At 39.9% G+C, this 23,817-nt stretch overlaps 2 protein-coding genes across 5 annotated transcripts in view; one reads left to right on the top strand and one right to left on the bottom strand.

The window, feature by feature from the left end:
• Positions 1–829, bottom strand: part of CEP170 (centrosomal protein 170kDa) — a 130,782-nt gene extending 129,953 nt beyond the window's left edge. For 3 of the 4 annotated variants that reach the window (XM_011955709.1, XM_011955708.1, XM_011955706.1), the window contains exon 1: positions 83–449. The gene's annotated coding sequence lies outside the window, so the exon portion shown is untranslated. Of the gene's footprint in view, positions 1–82 lie in introns of all 4 variants that reach the window. The other variant, XM_011955707.1, reaches the window with a different exon arrangement.
• Positions 830–1,020: 191 nt separating this feature from the next.
• Positions 1,021–23,817, top strand: part of SDCCAG8 (serologically defined colon cancer antigen 8) — a 249,008-nt gene continuing 226,211 nt past the window's right edge. Inside the window, exons 1-4 of the mRNA XM_011955705.1 lie at positions 1,021–1,283; positions 13,542–13,694; positions 14,420–14,502; positions 18,122–18,235. Coding sequence (XP_011811095.1) covers positions 1,217–1,283; positions 13,542–13,694; positions 14,420–14,502; positions 18,122–18,235 — 417 coding nt within the window. The 5' untranslated portion in view covers positions 1,021–1,216. The remainder of the gene's footprint in view (positions 1,284–13,541; positions 13,695–14,419; positions 14,503–18,121; positions 18,236–23,817) is intronic.

The following is a 23,817-nucleotide window of genomic DNA, read 5'->3' on the forward strand; positions in this document are numbered from 1 at the left end:
CAAACCCGAGGAGCAGGACGTGGAAAAGCAGCCGCGGCTGCGGCTCCGGCGGCTACACCGAGCAGCCGATCGCATCACTTACCCCTCACAGTGGCGAGAGGGACCGGACGGGGGAGGCGGGGCGCGTCGCGTCCCGTGAGTCTCTCGCACGCCGTCCTCCCCCCACCTCGTCGTCGTCGTCGCCGCTGTTGTCGTCGCTGCCGCTGCGGTCGAGCTCCGGGGCCCTCAGCTCCGCTGGGCAATAACGTTATTCCACACACGCCCCACACATAGCGGTAACGGCAAAGAGCGGCTGCCTAGTGCGCAGGCGCCTCGGAAAAGGGCGAGGAGCCGGACCCTATCCCCTCCTCCTGCCCAGTTCCAACGATTCCTTACTGCGCAGGCGCCAGACACAGACAATGAAAAGGGGTTGTGCGAGGGTCTCACCCACACGTTTTTCCAGCTTGCCCACTGCGCAGGCGTGCCCCGAAAGACCAGCTAGAACAATGAAGAGGACCTCGGAGTTAGGTGGGACCGCAACCAACAAGGACTACAGTTCCCAGCGGGCAGAGCGCCAACTCCAAGTGGAGGTCCGGTTACTGGGCATGCTAGGAGTTGTAGTGTCGGCCGCCTTTACAATCTAGGCTGTTTGGCAGATTTAGAGCTTCTATTTCTTGAGGGTTTATTCGACCGTTTATGAAAATATCGCAACCGAAGCAGGGTTCAGAGGTTCTTCTCTGCGTCCTTGAGTAACCTAGGGATCAACTGCTGCATATTAGCAAATTTGGAAGCGTCAAGGCCTTCAGTGAGCCCTTTCTGTCATTTGGGGTGGTCCAGGCGGCAGAAGAGTGGGATGGAGGCGGGACTAAACCAGGCTGGGCAGGAGGAAAAGGGCGGGGCCTGCAAGCCTGTCTCTTGGCAACAGGCTCTGGCAGCCCAACCGTCCGAGCTAGCGCCTGGTGCGCAGTGGTCTCTGGGAATTGTAGTGTAGCTGGAAGGCTCTCAGGATTGTCGAGCTTGGAGGCTCTGAACGTGAGGACTACAACTCCCGAGGTCCAACGCGAGGGCCAGTGGGTGGGAAGAGCCCCCACGAGCTTCGTGCGGGATTCTAGGCTCCCCTGTGACAGCCGCGGCAGGAAGCAGGCGGGCGCTCCCCGGCCACAGGCCTGCTGTTTTTCGGAAGGGAGAAAGCTGGACATTTTCCCACGTAACTCCCAGCTCTGGGCCTAGAGTGTGCATGGCGAAGTCCCCGGAGAACTCTACCCTGGAGGAGATTCTGGGGCAGTATCAACGGAGTCTCCGGGGTGAGTTGCTCCAAACCTCTGTCCCTAGCCCCGAGGTGTCCAGGGCCTAGTGGGCGGGAGCAGACCAGGTGCGTTTCCTAACACCTGGGTTCTGCCCCATCCAGGCTACAGAGGAGCAAGACGGATGTTTGCTGTGGTCTTCTGAGGAGGATGAAGTAGTTTGATTTAGTTTTTACAGTTAAGCAACGATGTTTCCTCAGATTGCCTTAGTTACCTGAATCAACTCCTTGATCTCGGCATCTTTCTCAACCAGCCACAGCAGAGACTCCTGCAGAGCTCTATGCCATTTTTGCCCAGTTCCCATACTTTGCTGTTTAATCCAATAAAAGTCTGCTGCACAGTTTTTACACATTTAAATTACGGCATAGTGGATTGAATGTGATTTATAGGATCCGTGGGGGGAAACACTAATAATTATTTTAATCACAACAGCCCCCATTTAATTGGTCTAGGCTATTTGCATATAGTAAATCATCTGCAGCTTACAACAGTCGTATGAATATTTTACACATGGGGAAATCGAAGCTCAGAGAGGTTGAATTACAGGCCAGAGCCCACACAGCTGGTTAGTTGCAGAAACAGGTATTATCAGGCTTGTTCGCCTTCAAAGCCTATCTAATCAAGCCATGATTACTATTATCAAAACCTTATTAATTCAGATTGTTTTCCGTATTGCCCTATGAGCAAGTATCTGTACAAGTAATGTCTGTATTTATTTTCTTTTAAGCTCTGTTGAACTTAATGTCTGTACTTTTAGATGGCGCTGTCACCTTGGAAAGTATATATGACATCTAGAAATTTCGATTCTGTTACAATGGAAGTTATGGAATTGTCCACAGGGTTATTGTGGGGAGCAAATGAAATAATCCCATAAAGCAGCGATTTAAATAATCCCTTAAATCCCATTTAAGACTCCTTAAAATGTTTACCTATAGTAAGAAATAAATTTTATATGGGACATATGTGTACATATAAACTATAGTTTCAGTGAAGAATTTTTATTCTACTAAATGTAATAAACTCTGCTTTCTATTCTGTTGCATTTTCATAACCCTCTAAGTCATGACTGTTTACGACATTTAGAATACTAAGTTATGAAGCATATGTTGTTCTGCGTAATATGCCTACTATGTATCAGTGCCTCCTACTATGTGTTAAGCATACCAGGTGCTAGGCAGGCAGTAAGGAACAAGACAAAGCTCCTATCCCCATGGAACTTCTAGATTATTTGGGGAGAAAGACAACAAAAAATTATAGATTACTATGATAGAAAATAAGGGTAAAGATCACTGCTTACTAGACAAGCACTCATTAAATGTTAGTTGTTATTTATACTTGTTACTTAGAGCAAAGTGAAGGTTTTTCAATATTAGAAAGTTTATCTTTCCATGACTCTAGATTTTATAAGGGTTACTATGCATTGTTACATCTGTCAATTGTGTTACAAACTGTCAACATTCTCAGTATTCAAACTGCAGGAGTAAAAAAATTGGTTTTAATGAACACGTTCCTCAACCTACTGATGTTTCAAGAGCTGTTAGATACAAAACAAACACTTCTAACTTTTCATTTGGAAGCAAGAATAATACCGTGCACAATGATATGAGTAATTTTAATTTTTAAGATTGGCAAACATTTTTAGTTTTCATTGAAAGTTTTTCCTGATGCTTCTCTTCCTTTGACCTTATTTTAAATCTTTATATAATTGTTGGAGGTTATTTAACATTAGGCATTTTAATGCAGTAAAAGGGTTCATTTTAAATTAATGTTGTAGTAATATGTTTAATACTAGTGGTGCTGCTTTCAATAATTACAGAATGAAGAGTTTTCATTCAAGGATAATACATTTTAAAATTAGTTTGAAATAAAATTTAAATTTAGTAAGATAACAATATAAGGTAGTGGAAACGTTTCACCAAGAGTGAATACAAGGGATAGAAAAAGTTAAATAACTTTTAAAAAATACATAGTCATAATTTTAACAGTGAATTGAGAAATGCAATCTGAAATGTTTATGGGCTTTTCAGGACATATCATTTATTTAGTAGCACTTTTATTTTTGTATGTTAGCTTGTATAACAGCTTCTGGAAGGAAACAAAACAGAATTAACCCTGAACTTAAGTACAGTCAGAAGTTCTTCACAAATATAAATGGCCGTTTTTGAGTAGTATAATGTCATTTATTTATTTATTTATTTATTTATTTAGAGATGGAGTCTCGCTCTGTCATCCAGACTGGAGTGCAAGTGGTGCCATCTTGGCTCACTGCAGCCTGTGCCTCCTGGGTTCAAGCAACTCTCCTGCCTCAGCCTCCCAAGTAGCTGGGATTACGGGCATGCGCCACCATGCCTGGCTAATTTTTGTATTTTTAGTAGAGACTGGGTTTCGCCATGTTGGTCAGGCTGCTCTGGAACTCCTGACCTCAAGTGATCCACCCACTATAGCCTCCCAAAGTCTGGGATTACAGGCGTGAGCCACGGCACCAGCCCAGGCTGGAGTGCAGTGGCCGGATCTCAGCTCACTGCAAGCTCCGCCTCCCGGGTTCACGCCATTCTCCTGCCTGAGCCTCCCGAGTAGCTGGGACTACAGGCGCCCGCCACCTCGCCCGGCTCGTTTTCTTGTATTTTTTAGTAGAGATGGGGTTTCACTGGGTTAGCCAGGATGGTCTGGATCTCCTGACCTTGTGATCCGCCCGTCTCGGCCTCCCAAAGTGCTGGGATTACAGGCTTGAGCCACCGCACCCGGCCCGATAATTCCCTTTAAAGTAAAATATTCTGTTTCTTAATAAACAATGCTGGAGTTACGTGGAAATTCCTTATTTTGAGTGTAGTAAGATAAAATGCAGTTTAAAGTTCTATGCCTTAATTTCTTTTGGTTTTGTTGGTTTGTTTGGTTTTGTCTACCCACCATTACTTCCCCAAAATGCCTTGCATAGTTTATGATTAATGGAAACTTAATAAACAGTCTTGATCTTTCCTCACCGGTTATTCCTCTGGCTTGTAAGTAACTGCACATGTAGTCACTACTAATATCCCTTCATTGGTATTCAGCTAGGAAGTAGCTGCATAAAAATGCAAAACGCTTTTTCTATTTTCCATGATCATACTTCCATTTTAAAAAATCTTTTCCTTATTTCTTTAATGTTGATGCTATTATGGCATATCAATAATTTGAAGTTCTAATGTGAAAACTGACTCAGCGTTTACTTTCTTGTTTTTAAAATGAGGTCGGGCGCGGTGGCTCACGCCTGTAATCTCAGCACTTTGGGAGGCTGAGGCGGGTGGATCACCTGACGTCTGGAGTTCGAGACGAGCCTGAGCATATGGAGAAACCCTGTGTCTACTAAAAATGCAAAATTAGCCGGGTGTGGTGGCGGGCACCTGTAATCCCAGCTACTCCGGAGGCTGAGGCAGGAGTATCGCTTGAACTTGGGAGGCGGAGGTTGCGGTGGGCGGAGGTTGCGCCACTGCACTCCAGCCTGGGCAACAAGAGTGAAATTCTATCTCAAAAAAAAAAAGAAAAAAAGAAAAAAAAAAGATCTTTTCCTCATTTCTTTAATTTTGGTACTATTATGGTATATCAAGAATTTGAAGTTGTAAAGTGAAAACTGAGTCAGCATTTACTTTCTTGCTTTTAAAAGGAGATCCTTGCCTCATTTTGACCCTGATGATCTTGGAGCAGCTCCACGTTCACCTTTCATCCATTCCCTTAACGCTTTTCAGTGATTTGCTCTTTGAGTTCTCTAAAGATATCTCTTGCTTTGGGTCACCTATGTCCCTTTACAAGAAATTGAAGACGTTTAATGATTCTTCTTCAAAACGAGAGTTCTGGCAGAAAAACCGGAAGGTTTTGTTGCTCCCACAGATCTGTTGTATTATTCCTATATAGTAAATGGTCTGAAAGTTTCCAGTGTGGTTAAAAGTGTATGTATACTGGATATCCTGGGAACCACAGAATTTAATCTAGAACTGGGAGTGATTTGGGAGGTCTCTTGGGAGTATAGTTAGGTGTTCATTTACTCTGTGGGTAGTTATAATTCAACACCCACAGAATGGCCGAGAACTACATTTGTAAGTGGGCAAGATAGCACATGCCCCTTCTCTAAATTCAATACATCATTGTATAAAGCCATGAGGTATGAAATAAACTATTTCATAGCCAAGAAAGGGTGAAAAAAGCCACAATCACAGGCAATCCAGCCTCTATTTTAAGTACTGCACACTTGAGTGAAAGGAGAAAAATTGCTAGAAATGCAGTATCCTAGCCTTAATAGCGGAATCCTGTCTCATCGCTTGCTGCAGCATTGGGAATAGATAACAGTTTTATCAACAACACCTGTATGCATGACTCACCTATTCGCCTAATTCCTAGCCACCTTTGGTTGGGTGAGTATAAGGATAAATGAAACAGACTTCTTGTATGACAGGAACTCATAATTTTTAATATACATTTTGCGTTTTGGTTTTACCCTTTCAACATTTTGGTGTTTCAGCCTTTAGATAAACTTATGGCAAGAATGTGGTGGAGTCAGAGGAGAGGATGTGGAACTAGGAGCCAGGTCACTGAACTTACTTTTGCTTTGCTGACAACCATCTGTGTAACTTAGGCAAGTGAAAGCAACTGTTCTTGGATTCCCATTTCCTCATCTGTAAAATGAAAAGTTTGGACTGGATGTGAGAATTATTGCCTTTAGGTGCCAAGCAAATGATCAAAAGGTATGATGGAGTCAGTGGAAGACATTAGAGAAAAGATGAGGCTTATGGCCAAATTGGATAGTTTCTGCTTTTTCTCAAAACATTTCAGTTTCTTTCTTGCTCCCTCCTTGTTTGCTTCCTTTTTTTTTCTTTCTCTTTTTCCCTCTTTTCCTCCCTCTTTTCTTCCAAGACAAAGCCAAGCGAAACATACCCAGAGCCCGACTCCCCTTTAGACACCACTCTCTGACCCTTTGATCATTAATGTTCCTTCCATCAGCACTTGGTTGGATCAGAGGAATGATAAGGGCTATGTTTTTGTCTTACGGAAATGAGAGTAAGGAGTTGAACCAGGTACACAGAAAGTGAGCGGATGAATATGGAAGAGGATATACAATCTCGGGGATGGGTTTTGTCTTTATGAATTGATGTAGTTCAAGAAAACCAAAGATAAGGTTGACTTTCTGTGTTTTTCTTGTACATGATTAGCACATCTTTCCAAATCCTGCAAAGTGGCTCACAATTGTAGAAGGGCTGTGTTAGTCTTACTGGCCAACAACTTGGTCAGTGTATTCGCCAGAAGTGATATCATCTGGCTGTCTTAAGAAAATGTGTGTAGCTCAAATAAATGTTCGTGTTTTCTCATAAAACTTGTATTTCTTTTTTCTTCTTTTTTGTTTTTCTCAAATGTTTTCTGGATTTTTAAATATTGTTTTCCAGAAACACTATATATGAATATATACACACAAACATGAGGGGTTTTTTGCCAATAAAATTCAAATTACACATATTTTTTTTTCTCTTATATACTCACATGGCTTTTCTCTCTCTCTCTCTTTTTTTTTTTTTTTTTATCTCGGCTTGCCACAACCTCCACCTCCCGGTTTCAAGCGATTCTCCTGCCTCAGCCTCCCCAGTAGCTGGGTTACAGGCACGTGCCAACACACTTGGCTAGTTTTGTATTTTTAGTAGAGACGGGGTTTCTCCATGTTGGTCAGGCTGGTCTCGAAGCTTCCAACCTCAGGTGATCCGCCTGCCTTGGCCTCCCAAAGTGCTGGGATTATAGGCATGAGCCACGGTGTCCGGCTTTTTTTTTCTTTTGAGACAGGGTCTTATTCTTTTGCCCAGGCTGGAGTGCAGTGACGTGATCTTGGTTCACTGCAACTTCTGCCTCCTGAATTCAAGCGATTCTCCTGCCTCAGCCTCCCAAGTAGCTGTGATTACAGGTGCCACCACCACGCCTGGCTAATTTTTTTTGTTTTTAGTAGACACAGGGTTTCACCATGTTGCCCAGGCTGGTCTCGAACTTCTGGCCTCAAGTGATCCACCTGTCTTGGCCTCGCAAAGTGCTTGGATTACAGGCGTGAGCCATCGTACCTGGCCTCATGTGGCTTTTCTTAGTACTTTTAACTTTATGATCTTTTATTTTACTAGAACTTAAAAGTACAATCTCAAGTTTTCTTTCCTACTACTTATGAGATAAAATCGGCAAAAGACAGGATTTAGCAACCAGAAAAGAAATGAATGTTCTACAAGTAAATAGTTATCCCTGGAATAATCTAAATCAAAGCTATGTTTCAGTGTTAGGAGATTATAAGGGTACTTTTGCATGTTCTTTGTCAGAAATAGGAATAGGTTAAGTTTTTTTCAAACTGTGGAGATATGGGGAGCAATAATATTCTCTCTTGGGGTGTTTAAAGACATCCCAAGACATTGCCAGTTTGTGCTAAGGTTTTCACCGTTTTACTTGATGATAACTCTTCTCAGAGTCCAAAAGTAGACAGGGTAGCTAGAAATGCCCTTGTGCACTGCCTAAAGCAACCCTGATGATGGCGGAACTTCAAAAAAGCCCACTGGATACTTAAAGGGATGGCCTGAGGGCAAATATTGCTTTTAGGCCCTGAAACAAAATTAAGCTAAATATGAATTCTGAGCTCTTGCTTCTGATGGATATAACATCTATTCCTGACACCGGAACAGATGTGTCCCATCACGGCACTGTCGGTCTCAGGCTGTGTCCTCCCTACCAGCACTCCTGTGGCAGAATAGCTCACTGTCACGCTCATTTTCCATCAAGAGGCGGCAATACTTACAATGTAGTAGTGGTCAGTGTGATAGCAAGTCTCCCCTCAACACTGAAAACTCTTGTTTTATTGATCTTGTTTCATTGACTTGAAAACTGTCTTGTTTAATTGATCTCGTTTTATTGATTTTTTTGTTATTGTCACAATTGGGGGTGGAGATGAGTGCTGCTGGCCTCTAATAGGCAGAAGCCAGGGATGCTATTAAACTGGCACAACACAGCCCCTTCCAACAGAGAATTATCAGGTCCAAAATGTCAATAGTGCTGAGGTTGAGAAATCATGATCTAGAAGTACAGGTTTTGCTCGTAGACCTTGCTCTGCAAGAATCCTACTTTACAGTAATTACAAGTAAGGATATACAGATTGTATTTGCTGGTGATTCTACCTATGTTCTTTGCCAGCCTGGCTAGGTTTACTTCTTTTATCAGTGGAAAGTGACAGGTGCATCAGTCCTCCCCGTTGGTACCAAAGAAATACCAGGTGTATCCCTCAGAATGCATATAGCCAATCTCCTGGATTTGCCACCACGCGTATATCTGTAATGATCTTCCAGATGTTGCTTTCTTAAGATGTTTACATTCTTTATCAGATTATCTTTTACTCCTGGCGCCAACCACTTTAGCATATTTTCAGTTATCAGAATCTTAGGATAGTATTTTCTTTGAGATTTAAACAAAAAAATATTCTACATAGTACTTGTAATCTCTTTCACAATTGTAATTGCCTTTCACAAAGCTGGCTTTGTCTGATTTTTCACTTCTGCTGTTTATATCTTGGTAGTGCTACCTGTTGGTTCCTTCATAAACAGTGACGGCAATCTTCTGAACTAGGCTGAGGCCCAGTCAAGTGTGGACAGATGTATGTATTTCTTATCTCACTGTGGTTTCATTTTTCTGCGTGTCTGCCCTAATCTAAGCTTGTACTGGGAGCTGCAGTGCATCTCGTGTCTCAGCCTAGGGAGGAATAGTTCATTGCATATTTTCTCAGAGACAGCTGGGCGCTTTGCAGGGAGTGGTCCCCCTCCCTGTCACCAGGGCAATTCTCTTTCACATCCGCCAGGACAGATGGAGAATGAAGAAATTAATAATTCACAGTGTGTATATAAGTGGTGATTCTTCCTAGACTGAGATGTACTTGCATTTTGTTCAAAAACATCTTGATGAAGAGAGGCCCAATGGTGAACTAAGAGTTAGAACATAGGAAATAGGGAAACTCTACTAAGAAAATGGACAAGACAGGCCAGGCAAGGTGGCTCACGTCTGTAATCCCAGCACTTTGGGAGGCTGAGGCGGACGGATCACCTGAGGTCAGGAGTTTGAGACCAGCCTGACCAACATGGAGAAACCCTGTCTCCACCAAAAATACAAAACTACCCGGGTGTGGTGGTGCATGCCTATAATCCCAGCTACTCGGGAGTCTGAGGCAGGAGAATCCCTTGAACCTGGGAGGCGGAGGTTGCACTGAGCCGAGATTGCGCCATTGCACTCCAGCCTGGGCAACAAGAGTGAAACTCTTGTTGAAAAAAAAAGAAAATGGACAAGACAGACTGAAATTAGCCAGCAGCCATTAGCTCAGGTACCGCTGAAGTGCTCATTGTACTGATTGATGTTTGGATAGTGCATTAGCAGTAATATTATTTACTTGCACTTACATTCATGTGATCTGCAGGACTCAGGGGTCCTGTTTGTGTCTGTAGTCATAGTTAAGTTTATAGTCAGTTCCTGGTTGGTGCTGGGGAAAAGAAATCAGGATGCATTCATCGTGAAATACCCTTACTCTCCTCTCAGGAGAGAAGAGGAAATGAACGTGTTCTCTCTCTCAGATAAAACTGTGTCCCATTGGCAATTGGATAGGAAACGATAACTGGAACCTTCTGTCTAATCTGGTTTCCTTAAATGTAGGGAGCAGATAACTGCATCTGGGGAGTAGTGCTCTTAGTAAGGGTTACGGAGGCTTCAGTTGCAGTGGCTCCAGTTGAAGAGCCATGGGATTTTCATCTGTCCTGAATCATCTGAGTGTTATTCTTCTTCAGATTAACTGGGTTTATCTGTTACAGTATATAATTATGTTGCTTTGTTATATATTTGAAAAGCACTTAGCATATTTTGAAATGTAGAGTTGAAATGACTTTAAAATGTCAAGTCTGTAGTTTTAGTTTTAGGGCACAGTTCTTGCAAATTCCTGCTTTTCCTCTCTGTCTCTAGTAACTCTGAAGTCAGTAGTTGCAAACAAACAAACCTTAAAGCCTTTTGTATCACTTTTCTTTGGGATAGTTGTTGAATTCAATAGCTCATTATTTCACATAATATTGTGTTCATAGTACAATTTAACATGTAGTCTTTGAATGTTATAAATTCTAAAAGATTAAACAAGAATATTAGAAAAGGGATGAAAAGTGCTCTTAAAATGCTGCCCTAGGCTGGGCACGGTGGCTCACTCTTGTAATCCCAGCACTTTGTGAGGCCAGGGTGGGTGGATAACCTGAGGTCAGGAGTTCAAGGCCAGCATGGCCAACACGGTGAAACCCCGTCTCTGCTAAAAATACAAAAATTAGCTGGGTGTGGTGGCACGTGCCTATAATCCCAGCTACTCGGGAGGCTAAAGCAGGAAAATTGCTTGAACCTGGGAGGTGGAGGTTACAGTGAGCCAAGATCACTCCAGCCTGGGGACAACAGTGAGACTCCATCTCAAAAAAAAAGAAAGGAAATATACATCATAGGAATTCCAGGAATCTTATGGATTCTTCTTTTTAAGGTCCTGGTCACCAGGCGCGGTGGCTTATGCCTGTAATTCCAACACTTTTGGAGGCTGAGACGGGCGGATCACCTGAGGTTGGGAGTTTGAGACCAGCCTGACCAACATGGAGAAACCCCGTCTCTACCAAAAAAGTGCAAAATTAGCCAGGTGTGATGACAGGTGCCTGTACTCCCAGGTACTTGGGAGACTGAGGCAGGAGAATCTCTTGAACCCGAGAGGTGGAGGTTGTAGTGAGTGGAGATTGTACCACTGCACTCCAGCCTGGGCAGCAAGAGTGAAACTCCCTCTCAAGAAAAAAAAAAAAAGTCCCGGTGAACTGTGGGCACAATGTAACACTTACACATTTAGGCTGAGTTACTCTCTGTATTAGGCAGTCATGTGCATAGGTTCCTTTGTGTGTTCGTGGTAATCCTTCAAATCTTGGATCCTTGACGATCCTTAGAGCCACTCGATACTTCTGCCCCAATTTCTCAATTTCAGCCGTTACACAATCAGTTATCCAAGGGATACACTTGGCTTACAGACAGTCCATCATTGACTGCACTAAGTCCAATTTGACTTTTATGGAAGAGTTGATAAAGTTGGTATCAACGAGGATGTGGTAAGGTGGGCCCAGCTGTGTATTATATTGGAAAAATAAGCAGGAAGGGTGTTGGGGAACTTCTCTTTCCTTTAACGCGCTGGGATCCTTCTTTTCTTTCTCTTTAGGTTTTACTCTGTCCTTTTCTTTAAGCCTCTGATCTCTGAGACTAAGCATTCGCTTCATGGTTGCATAGTTCCTTGTTTGGTTTTTGCTTCCTCATGGTCATGCCACACTCCTGTTTCTTCCGTAATCACCAACGGCACAATACTTTTACCTGGAATACATTTTTATGTTAGTCAAACTGTCTCTGTCCTTTCTAATAGATTCAATAAAGATAAGTGTTTTATTCGTGGATTTAAGGGCATAAATCTGAAGCTACATGAACTGAATTGCTTATCATGTAACACTTGATTTTCCTTTTCCATGACCAAATCTCTTTTCTACTGTATTTTCTAATACTAAGTTATTGTAAAACTGTCATGGTTTCATATATTCCCAAAACCAGGAATGTGTCTTATCTGAACTTTCTTAAACTCATGATGAGTCAGAGGAGGCCAGTCTTCATTAGTAATCAGCACCAAATTCATTTCAAAGAAAGATCTGTGTGGACATAGGATTGGTATGGAGAAAAATGTGGTGATAAGTTGAGTAATAGAATTTCATTGTCCAGCCCTGATCTGAGATACATGTTTTCTTTTATCAAAGTAGAAAATGAGTTGCTGTAAGTAAAGAAACTGTATTAGATATTGTGTAACATGGAGATTTTTTTTTTTTTTCTATTAAGGACTAACATTGCTTTTGTTTCTGTTCCAAACTTTGAAATCAATGCACTTGGAGAAAATGGAAACTATTTTTCAAGGTCCTACAGAATAGATGTTTATGGATATATTTTCATACATGCTTGGTAATGAATCAGGTCTCTTTCATGCCATTGCAGTTAGAGGGCCTCTGGTGCTAGAGTCCTCCGGAGGACTGGGCTGTCGGAGTGGGGGCAGCGGGGTGCATGTGGGGAGGGCTTTTCTCTTTCTTCATGGGGTCTCAGGGCCTCTCGTTTCCTCTCCACTTATGCTCTTCCCAGGTCTCTCCAACAGGGTAGCCAGGTATCTTACATAGCGGCTTAGGGCTCCCAAAAGCAAACATTCCAAGAGGAAGCAGGAGCTGCCAGTCCTTTTAAAGACGAGGCTTGGGTCTGACATGGTGTGACTTTTATTGCATTCTATTGGTTAATGCAGATTACAGGCCCCGTCAGTTTCAGATTAGAAGACAACAAGGGAATGAGGCTGGGTTCCTTGGAGGCTGTTGTTTTTTTTTTTTTTTTTTTTTGAGGCGGAGTCTCACTCTGTCACCCAGACTGGAGTGCAGTGGTGCAATCTCTGGATCTTGGCTCACTGCAACCCCTTGGAGGCTATTTTTAGAGATGAACTATCACAGTAATATACCTTAAAAATGCTTCATTTTAGACATTTAGACACACAAAAAATGCTTCATTTTTTGTGTGTTCTAGGGGTGGTCAGTTGCACTAACCAAGAATCTGCGAGGTGTGGTTAGCCAGCAGTATATAGGAAGAGCTGTACTACCGGGGCTGCCACTATAAGCACTTCAGCTATGCAAATTTTGATCAAAACTGAGCCAGACATGTGGATGTCTCTTGGTGGGGGAGGGATTTCCTGTCCCCAGGGACAATGAGGCTTCCCTAGGTTGGAACTGGGTGTGATGCAGTCCCTCTTGCTGGCTCTTCCCACTTCCCCACTGCTCCTCCCGTCCTCCTCTGTCTCCAGGTTGGTAGAGGAGTCAGGCATGAGGGGAAGGACAGCGCTTCCCTTAGCAAGTTACTGTTTAATGGGAGCTGCTGGGAAGAGTTCTGTCATTTCATACTCCTTGCTGGTGGTGCTATATGTAGTGACATCAACTGCTACAGTGATAGGGACCTTAGAGATCATCAAGTCCTACCTCTACACCATGAAGTTAATCTTCTCTCACCATCTCTGGCACATCCCTCAGCAAGCTAGAAACAGAACTCTGCGTTTTTTCCATAAAGTACGAGAAATAATGATTTCACCTTTAAAAACTGCCTTCTTTAGCAAGTGTCCATTTGGTCACCCAGATTTCATTGGTCCTAACTTTCATCAGGTTGTTCTTGCAGAACGTGCCAGTAGAAGCATTCACCAACTGAAATGTGCCCTGAAAGAAGGTGATGTCACTATTGGAGAAGATGCACCAAATCTTTCTTTTAGCACCAGTGTGGGAAATGAGGATGCCAGGACAGCCTGGCCCGAATTACAACAGAGCCATGCTGGTGAGTATGAAAGTCAATCCTAGCCTGAACGATGCATAGTGAATTTTTTAAACTCCGTAGAATAATAGGTCCTTTCATTCTTCGTTCTGCTGCTATGATGTTATTCCTAAAACACAAATCAGATAATTTAATTCCCTTGCTTAATCTTTTTTTCCTTTGACTTCCCAATGCCTATAGGCTAAAGTCCGAAATTCTTAGTTACCAAATAACAGTGTTTTCCTAAGATAGCTCCAACCTGCCTCTTCGACTCATCTTTGTATACTTCTCCTGCTAATCATCCATCTCACAACTCATATTCCAGTTATAATGACCTCCTCGCTATGCTTTTATGCTTTGACATGTGCAGTGCCTTCTAACTGGAATTTTTCTCATCCTTTTCTGCTTGGTGAACTCCTTCCTGTTCATCTCTGCAGTGTTATCTCCTCTGTGAAAACAAGCACAGTTAGGTGCTTCCTCTTCTTGTAGCACTGTGCACAGCCCTAGGTCTACATACAAACTGATTTTGTATCAGTGTCTCTCTCTTCCTTGCTAGATTCTTAGCACTTAAGGGGTAGAAATTCTTTTTTTGTTTTTTCTGATGTTGGTCTCCGTATCCCCAGTTGATAGCAGAATTCTTGATGCATAATACATATTTCAGCAACTTTTATTAGTTGGAAAGATGGATGGGTGGTAAGAAACCATGGATCTCAAATAAGGTTAATAAACCCTCTGCTTTTGCTCTATAGTTAATCAGCTCAAAGATTTGTTGCGCCGACAAGCAGATAAGGAAAGTGAAGTATCTCCATCAAGAAGAAAAATGTTCCCTTTGGTAAGTATCAACTTTTCCAACTTGACAAAGCATTCCTATGTTTTACTGTGCTGTGTCATTTTGTAGTACATGTTGCAGAAAAAATTTAAGCATGGCAAGCTAATAGTGAAAAACATTAAAAGTAATTCTCTTCCCTCTAATGATTTTGACTGAAAAGATAGATTTCCATGGCAGGGGAATCTTGATATTTTTAATGTATTATTCACTTGGAAAATGGGAGCAAGGGAATACTTTGGAGAATTTATTTTGCAACTGTTAGCAAAATATGTAATACAAATATATAACATATAATAAATTAATATAAATTATATAAGTCAAAGGAGAATATATGTAAAAGATAAAGTAATGATTTTAGTAATTTCTTTTTTAGAGGGCCATATCTATCATCCATCATTTTTAGAAGTTACTTAATTATAATTGTAGCCCGCCTTTGTAATATTTTAAAATTTTGAATGTCAAAATAATACATTTTGTTTTTAATTAATTAATTTTTTGAGATGGAGTCTTATTCTGTCACTCAGGCTGGAGTACAGTAGCATGATCTTGGCTCACTACAACCTCTGCCTCCCCAGTTCAAGCAATTCTCCTGCCTCAGCCTCCCTAGTAGTTGGGATTACAGATGTGCACTATCACACCAGGCTAATTTTTTGTATTTTTAGTAGAGATGGGGTTTCACCATATTAGCTAGGCTGGTCTCAAACTCTGAACCTCAGGTAATCCTCCTGCCTCGGCCTTCCAAAGTGCTGGGATTACAGGCGTAAGCCACCGCACCCAGCCTCAAAATAATATGTTTTAATATGTAATATTCTTCTATATGTTAAGATATATGGTTATAAAATTGTATGATATATAACAAGTGGTGCTGTATTTCTTCTGAGGCTGTTTTTTTATTGCTTTGACAGAGTATATTATTCCTGATTAAAGCATTTTATATGCCAAAGGCTGAGACAGATGTGAGTGAAACAACTCTGGACCAGATTTAAGTGGCCAAAATAATAGTCAAGGGCTTAATTCTATCTAAGGTCTGTCACATACTCTCTAGGATATTGTGCCTGTCTCATGGAGTTTTTGGAATAACAAGATAAGATTACATACTTAAAATTCTTTAGAAACCTATGAAGTGTTACACAAACAACATGTCATAGCAGCACCCTCACATTTTCAATGTGTTTTATAGTTCAATGCAATGCCTGTATGCTGAAAAGTATGGCGACATGTCACTTTCTTTTCTTCACCACTGAAATGTCAGAATATCACTCCCATACAAACACTTCATTCCAGGCTGACACAAACTTTTAAGCTTAATTCCCACTTTAGAGAAGTGTACTTCATATGCATATTCAATATTTATAGATATAGATTTTGTAATTTTAATAAAACATCTCATTATTTAATGAATTTATTACTATTGACATCTGGTTTCTAGCATGCTCTTAAGCACACACTGGTGGAATGCTTTTAAGTCTACCTAGATGCAGTTGCTTTTTCTGTTGAATGCTCAGACATGCTTATTCATTTTTTAAAGCCTGAGCAAGTGATATTATGGAGCTTATTGAATCCAGACAGGCAGGAAGACCTTCATTAAGAGAATCAGTTTAGTACATACAGAGTGCACTTTAAAATATACAAGTCTACTTATATGGAGCTGTGTAACAGAATGGAACTTAGACTCTAAATGTATACAGTCTACATGTCATAATTATAAACCGTAATAGTAATAATTAGCTTTTAGGATGCACTTTCATAGCCAGTATAACATATTAGAAATACATGCATATATTGAGAGTAAAACTGAGGCACTGTTGAGATGGAAAAGAAGTTATTACTTACTGTCTTAAAATGTAGATATCCAAACTAAAGCCCTTCGAAGGAGACACAAATGATTTCATGTGAACATTTTTCATACAATATTAGCTTGAGCTTTTTATTTTTCACATTGACTTCCTCCTGTATACTCATAGTAGTAATTTATATTTGCCTACCTTCTGAACCTATTTCTATTAATGGAGGATGATTCTGACTGTTTGATTTCTACTCATGATAGATAATTCATTTAATTAGAGTTACTTTGGTTTTTAAATATCTTCAATACACCAAAAAGCAGAGCTCTATCTAATTTTATTCTGCCATGGTAGCTGGTGCTTGGTTGTCATTTAAAATTTCTGCTGTGCTGAGAAAGAGACACTGTGTCGCATTTCAAGCTTTCCTCTGGGTTTGTTTAACTGGGTGACCCTTGTTTTCCCTTTTCCTGATTTCCTCATTCTTTTAAAAAAAATCATGTGATGTGTATATGATTTTATAAACTATATCACAGTCACTTTAAAATAAGGTAAGATATACATTAATAGTAAGTTCCAGGAATGCTACAGAGCTAAAATAACATTAGTGTTTTTTTGAAATTTCTTCGTTGGACCCCTCAACGAAAAAAGTAGTAAAACTGCTTTAGGGCTCTACTCTTGGAGGTTCTGTGCTCCAGAACAGCATACGCTTGAATTGCCTTCAATAGTAGAGTCAAAAATCAAAAACTATGTTTTGCTAATGTATCCTTTTTGAGATGGAATTTTATCACATTGACACAGGCTTGGCATCAAACAGTTCCTAAAGAATCTCTCCCTCACGGAGCTGCTGCAGTTTTAGCTAGCAAATCCTCTTCCATGGCAGTTTCTTGGAGAGAGTTGTCCCTTGTATCTCAGCATTACTGAATGGAATGTTGTTTTTCCAATTTGTTAAAATAGTTCATTCCAAGCCAGTTATACTACTGCTACCCCAGCGTTTTTCTATTCACTATATGTGCTTTTTATAACCACTTTCACCATCCATCTTAAAAAACAAAATGATATTCACGTCCGTGAATCTTGTGTATTTGTGGAATTTATAGGATAGAGAAGCAAGTATTTGTGTTAGTCCATTCTCGTGTTGCTGTAAATAAATACCTGAAGCTGGGTCATTTATTTGAAAAAGAGGTTTAATCAGCTCATGGTTCTGCAGGCTGTATAGGAAGTGTGGAACTGGCATCTCATTCTGGTGAGGGCCTCAGGATTCTGCAGGCTGTATGGGAAGTGTGGAACTGGCATCTCATTCTGGTGGGGGCCTCAGGAGACTTTCAGCCCTGGTGGAAGGTGGAAGGGGAGCAGGGCTCTGCAGGCTGTATGGGAAGGGTGGGACTGGCATCTCATTCTGATGAGGGCCTCAGGAAACTTTCAGTCATGGTGGAAGGTGAAAGGGGAACAGGCATTTCATGTGGTGAGAGCCAGAGCAAGAAGTGAGGAGAGGTGTCACATTCTTTTAAACAACCAGATCTCACCAAAACTCAGAGCAAGAACTCATTATCATGACGATAGCACCAGCACTGAGGTATTCATCCGTTCATCATGACCTAAACACCTCCCACCAGGCCCCACCTCCGATGCTGGGGGCTGCATTTCAACATGAGGTTTGTGGGGGATGAGCATCCAAACTATATCAAGACTGTAAGCTACATTGTGATCAATTATATGTTTATATCACATCAGTGCACGACTGAGTATGGAGAAGGTAACAACTGATTCTTTGCTAAATCCAAACATGCTTAATTTGGCTTTTTAAAAATTATTTATGTATTTATTTATTTTTGTCATAGAGGTCATTAGAACATGAGGAAACCAATATGCCTACTATGCACAACCTCGTTCCTATTATTAATGACCAGTCTCAATATATTCATCATTTAGAGGCAGAAGTTAAGTTCTGCAAGGTAAGTTTCTCATTAAGAATTTAAAACTAAATAAATTAAAGCTTATATTAACTATACATTGTATACAAATTTGCTGCTATAAACCTTCATGTTTGTAGCAATGCATTGACAATTGCTATTCTTACATGATTGAGAGACTGATGTGTTACAAGAACTTGTCAGACTTGCGAATGATGCTCTTGACCGTACCATTTCTGATTGCTTGATTTCCCAGTAGTTCATTACTGTGTCTAATGATTTCATAATATGCTCTCATATTTCAGAAGTTTTCCTTCTCACCCCACTTGCTGTAACCCAGCAAATGGCAAATGCTTTGGAATACAAATAGCAATCATTCTCCCACACTTGTCAACCTATTGGGGCAGGGGTACAACAATCAAGGATTCTAAACTGGCAAGACCAGTTCTTCTCCACTGTCAGTATTAAGGCTCTTACTTTGACTTTGAATGAGAATGGTTCATAGGGTACTGACAGTAGTGATCAAGAAATCAAGCACATCATATATAGCTTGTGACACTAGAGGGTTATATGCTCAACTGTGTGCAGTTTACTAATGTCATTAATGCTAATAGAGCCTTTTCATCTCCCCAAAGTATGTCGTATTTTACTTCTTTTCTTTCTGTTTCTTTCTCTTCCTCCCTCTTTCTAGTTTCAGTGTATTAGATTGTATGATATTTTTATAGGAATTACTGATATCTCTTGTATCATGTTTTTATATATAGTATATGATATTATGTATTATATTGTTGACATTTTAAGATGATGCAAGGCCAGTATGTAACTTAAGGAGGCTTTAGATGTTTCACTGTCCTGATTTTACCAGGGAGTTTCTGATCTTAACATGTAATTTCCTGTTTGCTCTTGGAGGACACAGTCATTAATATACAGGTAGTCTTGGATTACCAGTAAAGCTGAAATAATATCCTAGAAACTATTTCATTAACAAGGCTCTATTAATCCCTAAGATGTTGTGGATAAAACTTGAAAGATATAAAGCAGAATGTATTTACCATCTACTTGAGAAGACAGAACTATTCCCTATTAACACCATAAGCAGCACATTAGAGAATATAGTATAAGCCTTTACTTCTTGGTATAAGCTATAATTATAATAAGAGAAGAAAGTTAGGAAAAGCTAATGTCTTTGGGAATGTTTTTATGGGAGTGAGAGATCTTGAACTGGTCTTTTTTTTTTTCAATTTTTAAAATTATACTTTATGCTCTAGGGTACATGTGCACAACGTGCAGGTTTGTTCCATATGTACACATGTGCCATGTTGGTGTGCTGCACCCATTAACTCATAATTTACATTAGGTATATCTCCTAATGCTATCCCTCCCCCCTCCCCCCACCCCACAGCAGGCCCCAGTGTGTGATGTTCCCCTTCCTGTGTCCAAGAGTTCTCATTGTTCTCCATATCCTCATTAGCATTTGGTGTTGTCAGTGTTTTACAGTTTAACTGTTCTAATAGATGTGTAGTGGAACCTCATTGCTGTTTTAGTTTCAATTTCCTGATCACAAATGACGCTGAGTGTCTTTTCATGTGCCTGTATTCCACCTATATCACATCTTTGAGTGAGGTGTCTGTTCAGGTCGTTCACCCGTTTTTAAAATCAGGTTGTTCGTTTTCTTATTGTTGAGTTTTAACAATTCTTACTGTATTTTGGATGCCAATCCTTTATCAGATATGTCTTTTTCAAGTATTTTTTCCCAGTCTTTGACTTGATGTTTACTTCTCCTAACAGTGTCTTTCAATGAGCAGAAATTTTTAATTTTAATGAAGTTTAACTTACCAAATTTTTCTTTCATAGATTGTACTTTTAATTTTGCATTTAAAATTTTGTTACCAAATCCAAGTTCACTATATTTTCTCCTTTCTTCTTCTAGGTATTTTATAATTGTTTATTTTACATTTAGATCATGTTTGAAGGACAGTTGTCCATATTTTGGGGTCTATTTATGGGCTATCCTGTTCCATTGATTTACTTGTCAATTCTTTTGCCAGTATCACTGTATCTTGATTACTGTAGCTTTATATTAAGTCTTGAAGTTGGGTAATATCAGGACTCCAATTTTGTTCTCCTTCAATATTGTGATGAGTATTGCCGGACTTTTGTGTCTCCCGGTAAACTTTAGAATCAGTTTGTTGATATCCACAAAATAGGATTTGGATTGGAATTGTGTTGGATCTATTGATCAAGTTGGGAATAACTGGCATTTTGATACTATTGAATATTCCTATCCATGAACATGGAATGTCTCTATTTACTTAGATCTTCTTTGATTACTTTAATCAGTGTTGTGGTTTTCCTCAAATAGATCTTCTACAAAGTTTGTGAGATTTATACCTATTTTATTTTTGAGACACAGTCTCGCTCTGTCACCCAGGCTGGAGTGCAATGGTGCAGTCTTGGCTCACTACAACCTCTGCCTCCCGGGTTCAAACAATTCTTCTGCCTCAGCCTCCCAAGTAGCTGGGACTACAGGCATGTGCCACCACACCTGGCGAATTTTTGTATTTTTAGTAGAGATGGGGTTTCACTATGTTGGCCAGGTTGGTCTCGAACTCCTGACCTCATGATCCACCCGCCTCGGCCTCCCAAAGTGCTGGGATTACAGGCAAGAGCAACTGTGCCCAGCCACCTATTTTATTTTTTAGTGTAAATGGTATTATGTATTTAATTTCAAATTCCAATGATTTATTGCTAATATAGAAGAAAACAATTGACTTTGTATATTGACCTTGTATTCTGCAACCTTGGTATAAGTCACTTACTAGTTACAGCATTTTTTGTTGATTCTTTGGGATTTTCCTCATCAACAAGCATATTATCTGCAAACAAAGACAATGTTATTTTCTCCTTTCCAATATGTTTAGATTTTGTGTTTTTTACATTTTTCATTTATTTTTATTAATTAATTTTTTTGAGATAGGGTCTTGCTCTGTTGTACAGGCTGGAGGGCAGTGGCATGATCATGGCTCACTGTAGCCTTGACATCTTGGGCTCAAGTGATCCTCCTACCCCAGCCTCCCTGGTGGCTGGGACCACACATGCACACCACCATGCTTGGCTATTGTTTTATTATTATTACTTTTTGTAGAGTTGAGGTCTCATCATGTTGCCCAGGCTGGTCTTGAACTCCTGGGCTCAAACAGTCCTCCTGCGTGGGCTTCCCAGGGTGTTGAGATTATAGGCTTTAGCAAATGTGCCCAGCCAGATTTTATTTTTTTAATTGTCTTATTGCATTAGCTAAGGCTTTTGGAATGATGTTGAATGGTTGTGAGAGGGGCCATCTTTGCCTTGTTCTTGATCTTAGTGGGAAACTACTTTCTTACCATGAAGTATGTTAGCTATAGGTTATTTGTAGATGTTCTTTATCAAGTTGAGAGTGTTTCCCTCTATTCCTAGTTACTGAGAGTATAGATGCCTCTCGACTTACAATGGGATTGTGTCCTGATAAACTCGTTGTAAGCTGAAAATGCATTTAATATACTATAGAATATTGGTTGTTTACGCCTGTGATTGCACGGCTAACTGGGAGCTACAGCTCACTGCCACTGCTGCTGCCCAGCATCATGAGAGAATATTATACTGCATATTGCTAGCTTGGGAAAATACCAAAATTTGAAACTTGAATTATGGTTTCTACTGAATGCATATTGCTTTTGCAGCATAATAAAGTAAAAAAAATCATAAGTCAAACCATCGCAAGTCAGAGACCGTCTGTTTATCATAGATGGCTGCCGCATTTTGTCAAATGCTTTTCCTGCATCTACGGTTAAAATTATGATTTTTCTTCTCTACATTGTTGATGTGACATTAACTGATCCTCAAATGTCGAACCAATGTTGTGTAATTAGAATAAATCTTACTTTATCCTGGTGTATAATTCTTTTTTACATTGTTGGATTTGATTTGCCAGTATTTTGTTAAGGATTTTTTCATCTACGTTCATTAGAGATATTGATCTGTAATTTTCCACTTGTTTTCACTTGGTTCGGGTATTAGGTTAATGCTGGCCTCATAAAATAAATTAGCAAATACTTCCTCTTGAATTTTATGAAATATGTTATGGATAATTGGTATAATTTCTTTCTTAAATATTTGGTACAATTAGCTAGTGAACTTATCTGGACCTGGTGCTTTCTGTTTTGAGAGGTTGCTAATTGTTGATTTAATTTTCTTGATAAATATAGGTTTATTCAGATTATCTAGTCTTCCCTCTGTGAGTTTTCATGGATTGTGTCTTATAAAGAATTGGTGCGTTTCATCTAGGTGACTAAATTCATGATCATGGAGTTGTTCATAGTATTTCTTTGTTATCCTGTTTTTTAAACATTTCTTTATTATCCTTTTAATGTTCATGGGATCAGTAGTGATAGCCCCGTTTTCACTTCTGATCTTAGTATATGATAGAATCTAATTGGTATTTTCTCTTTTTTTTCCTTAGTTTACTTATATAGAGTCTTATCAATGTTATTCATCTTTTCAAAGACCCAACTTTTGATTTTGTTGTTTTTCTCTAGTGATTTTCTATTTTTAATTTCATTGATTTTTTCACTCTGATTTTTACTATATGTTCTTTTCTGCTTCCTCTGGAATTAATTTGCTGTTGGTTTTCCAACTTCTAAAGTAGAAGCTTAGATTATATATTTGAAGTCTTTCTTCTTTTCTAATTTTTTTCACTCCTTTTGCTGCATCCTTTTAATAAGTATATAGCTTTTTATCAGTTGTATTTTTCTAAATGGATTTTGATACGTCTTGGATTCGTGTGTGTCATTTAGAAGAGTGTTGTGTCATCGTCAGGTATTTGGGAAGTTTCTCAGCTGTCGTTCTGTTACTGATTTCTGGTTTAATTCCATTGTTGTCTGACTGCATACTTTCCTATTCCTTTAAATTTGTGAAGGTTTGTACATTGTAGTCTGCCTGGGTGAATGTTCTGTGTGAGCCTGAAGAAAACGTGTGTACTGCTGTTCTTGAATGAAGAGGTCTATAAATGTCAGTTAGATGCAGTTGATTGATGCTGGTGTTCCTTTCAATTGTGTCCTTTGTGATTTTTATCATTTCTGACAGGGGATGTTGAAATTTCCAAACGTAAGAGTGGGTTCATCTGTTTTCCTTTGCCTCATACATTTTGATACCCTTTTATTAAGCACATGTGCATTAAGACTTGTTACGTCTTCTTGGTGAATTGACCTCTTTATCATTATGTAATATACCGCTGTATCCCCTGTATCCCTGATCATTTTCACTGGTCTGAAATCTGCTTTGTCTAAAATTGATACTGCTACTCCAACTTTCTGTTGATTAGTGTTAACATGATATGTTTTTTCATTCATTTATTTTTAATCTATCTGTGTCTTTGTATTTATAGTTGGCTTCTTTTTTTGTTTTGAGGATTTTTTTTTTTTTTTGGTTAGAGATGGGGGTCTCACTATATTGCTCAGGCTGGTCTTGAACTCCTGGGCTCAAGGGATCCTCCAACCTCAGCCTTCCTAGTAGCTAAGACTACAGGCGTGAGCCACCACAACCAGCTAATTTTTGTATGATTGCATTTTTTTCCTGTCTTAACATATCAG

This window comes from Colobus angolensis, unplaced genomic scaffold (assembly GCF_000951035.1).
Source record: "Colobus angolensis palliatus isolate OR3802 unplaced genomic scaffold, Cang.pa_1.0 Scaffold40, whole genome shotgun sequence".
In the NCBI taxonomy this organism is placed as follows: domain Eukaryota; kingdom Metazoa; phylum Chordata; class Mammalia; order Primates; family Cercopithecidae; genus Colobus; species Colobus angolensis.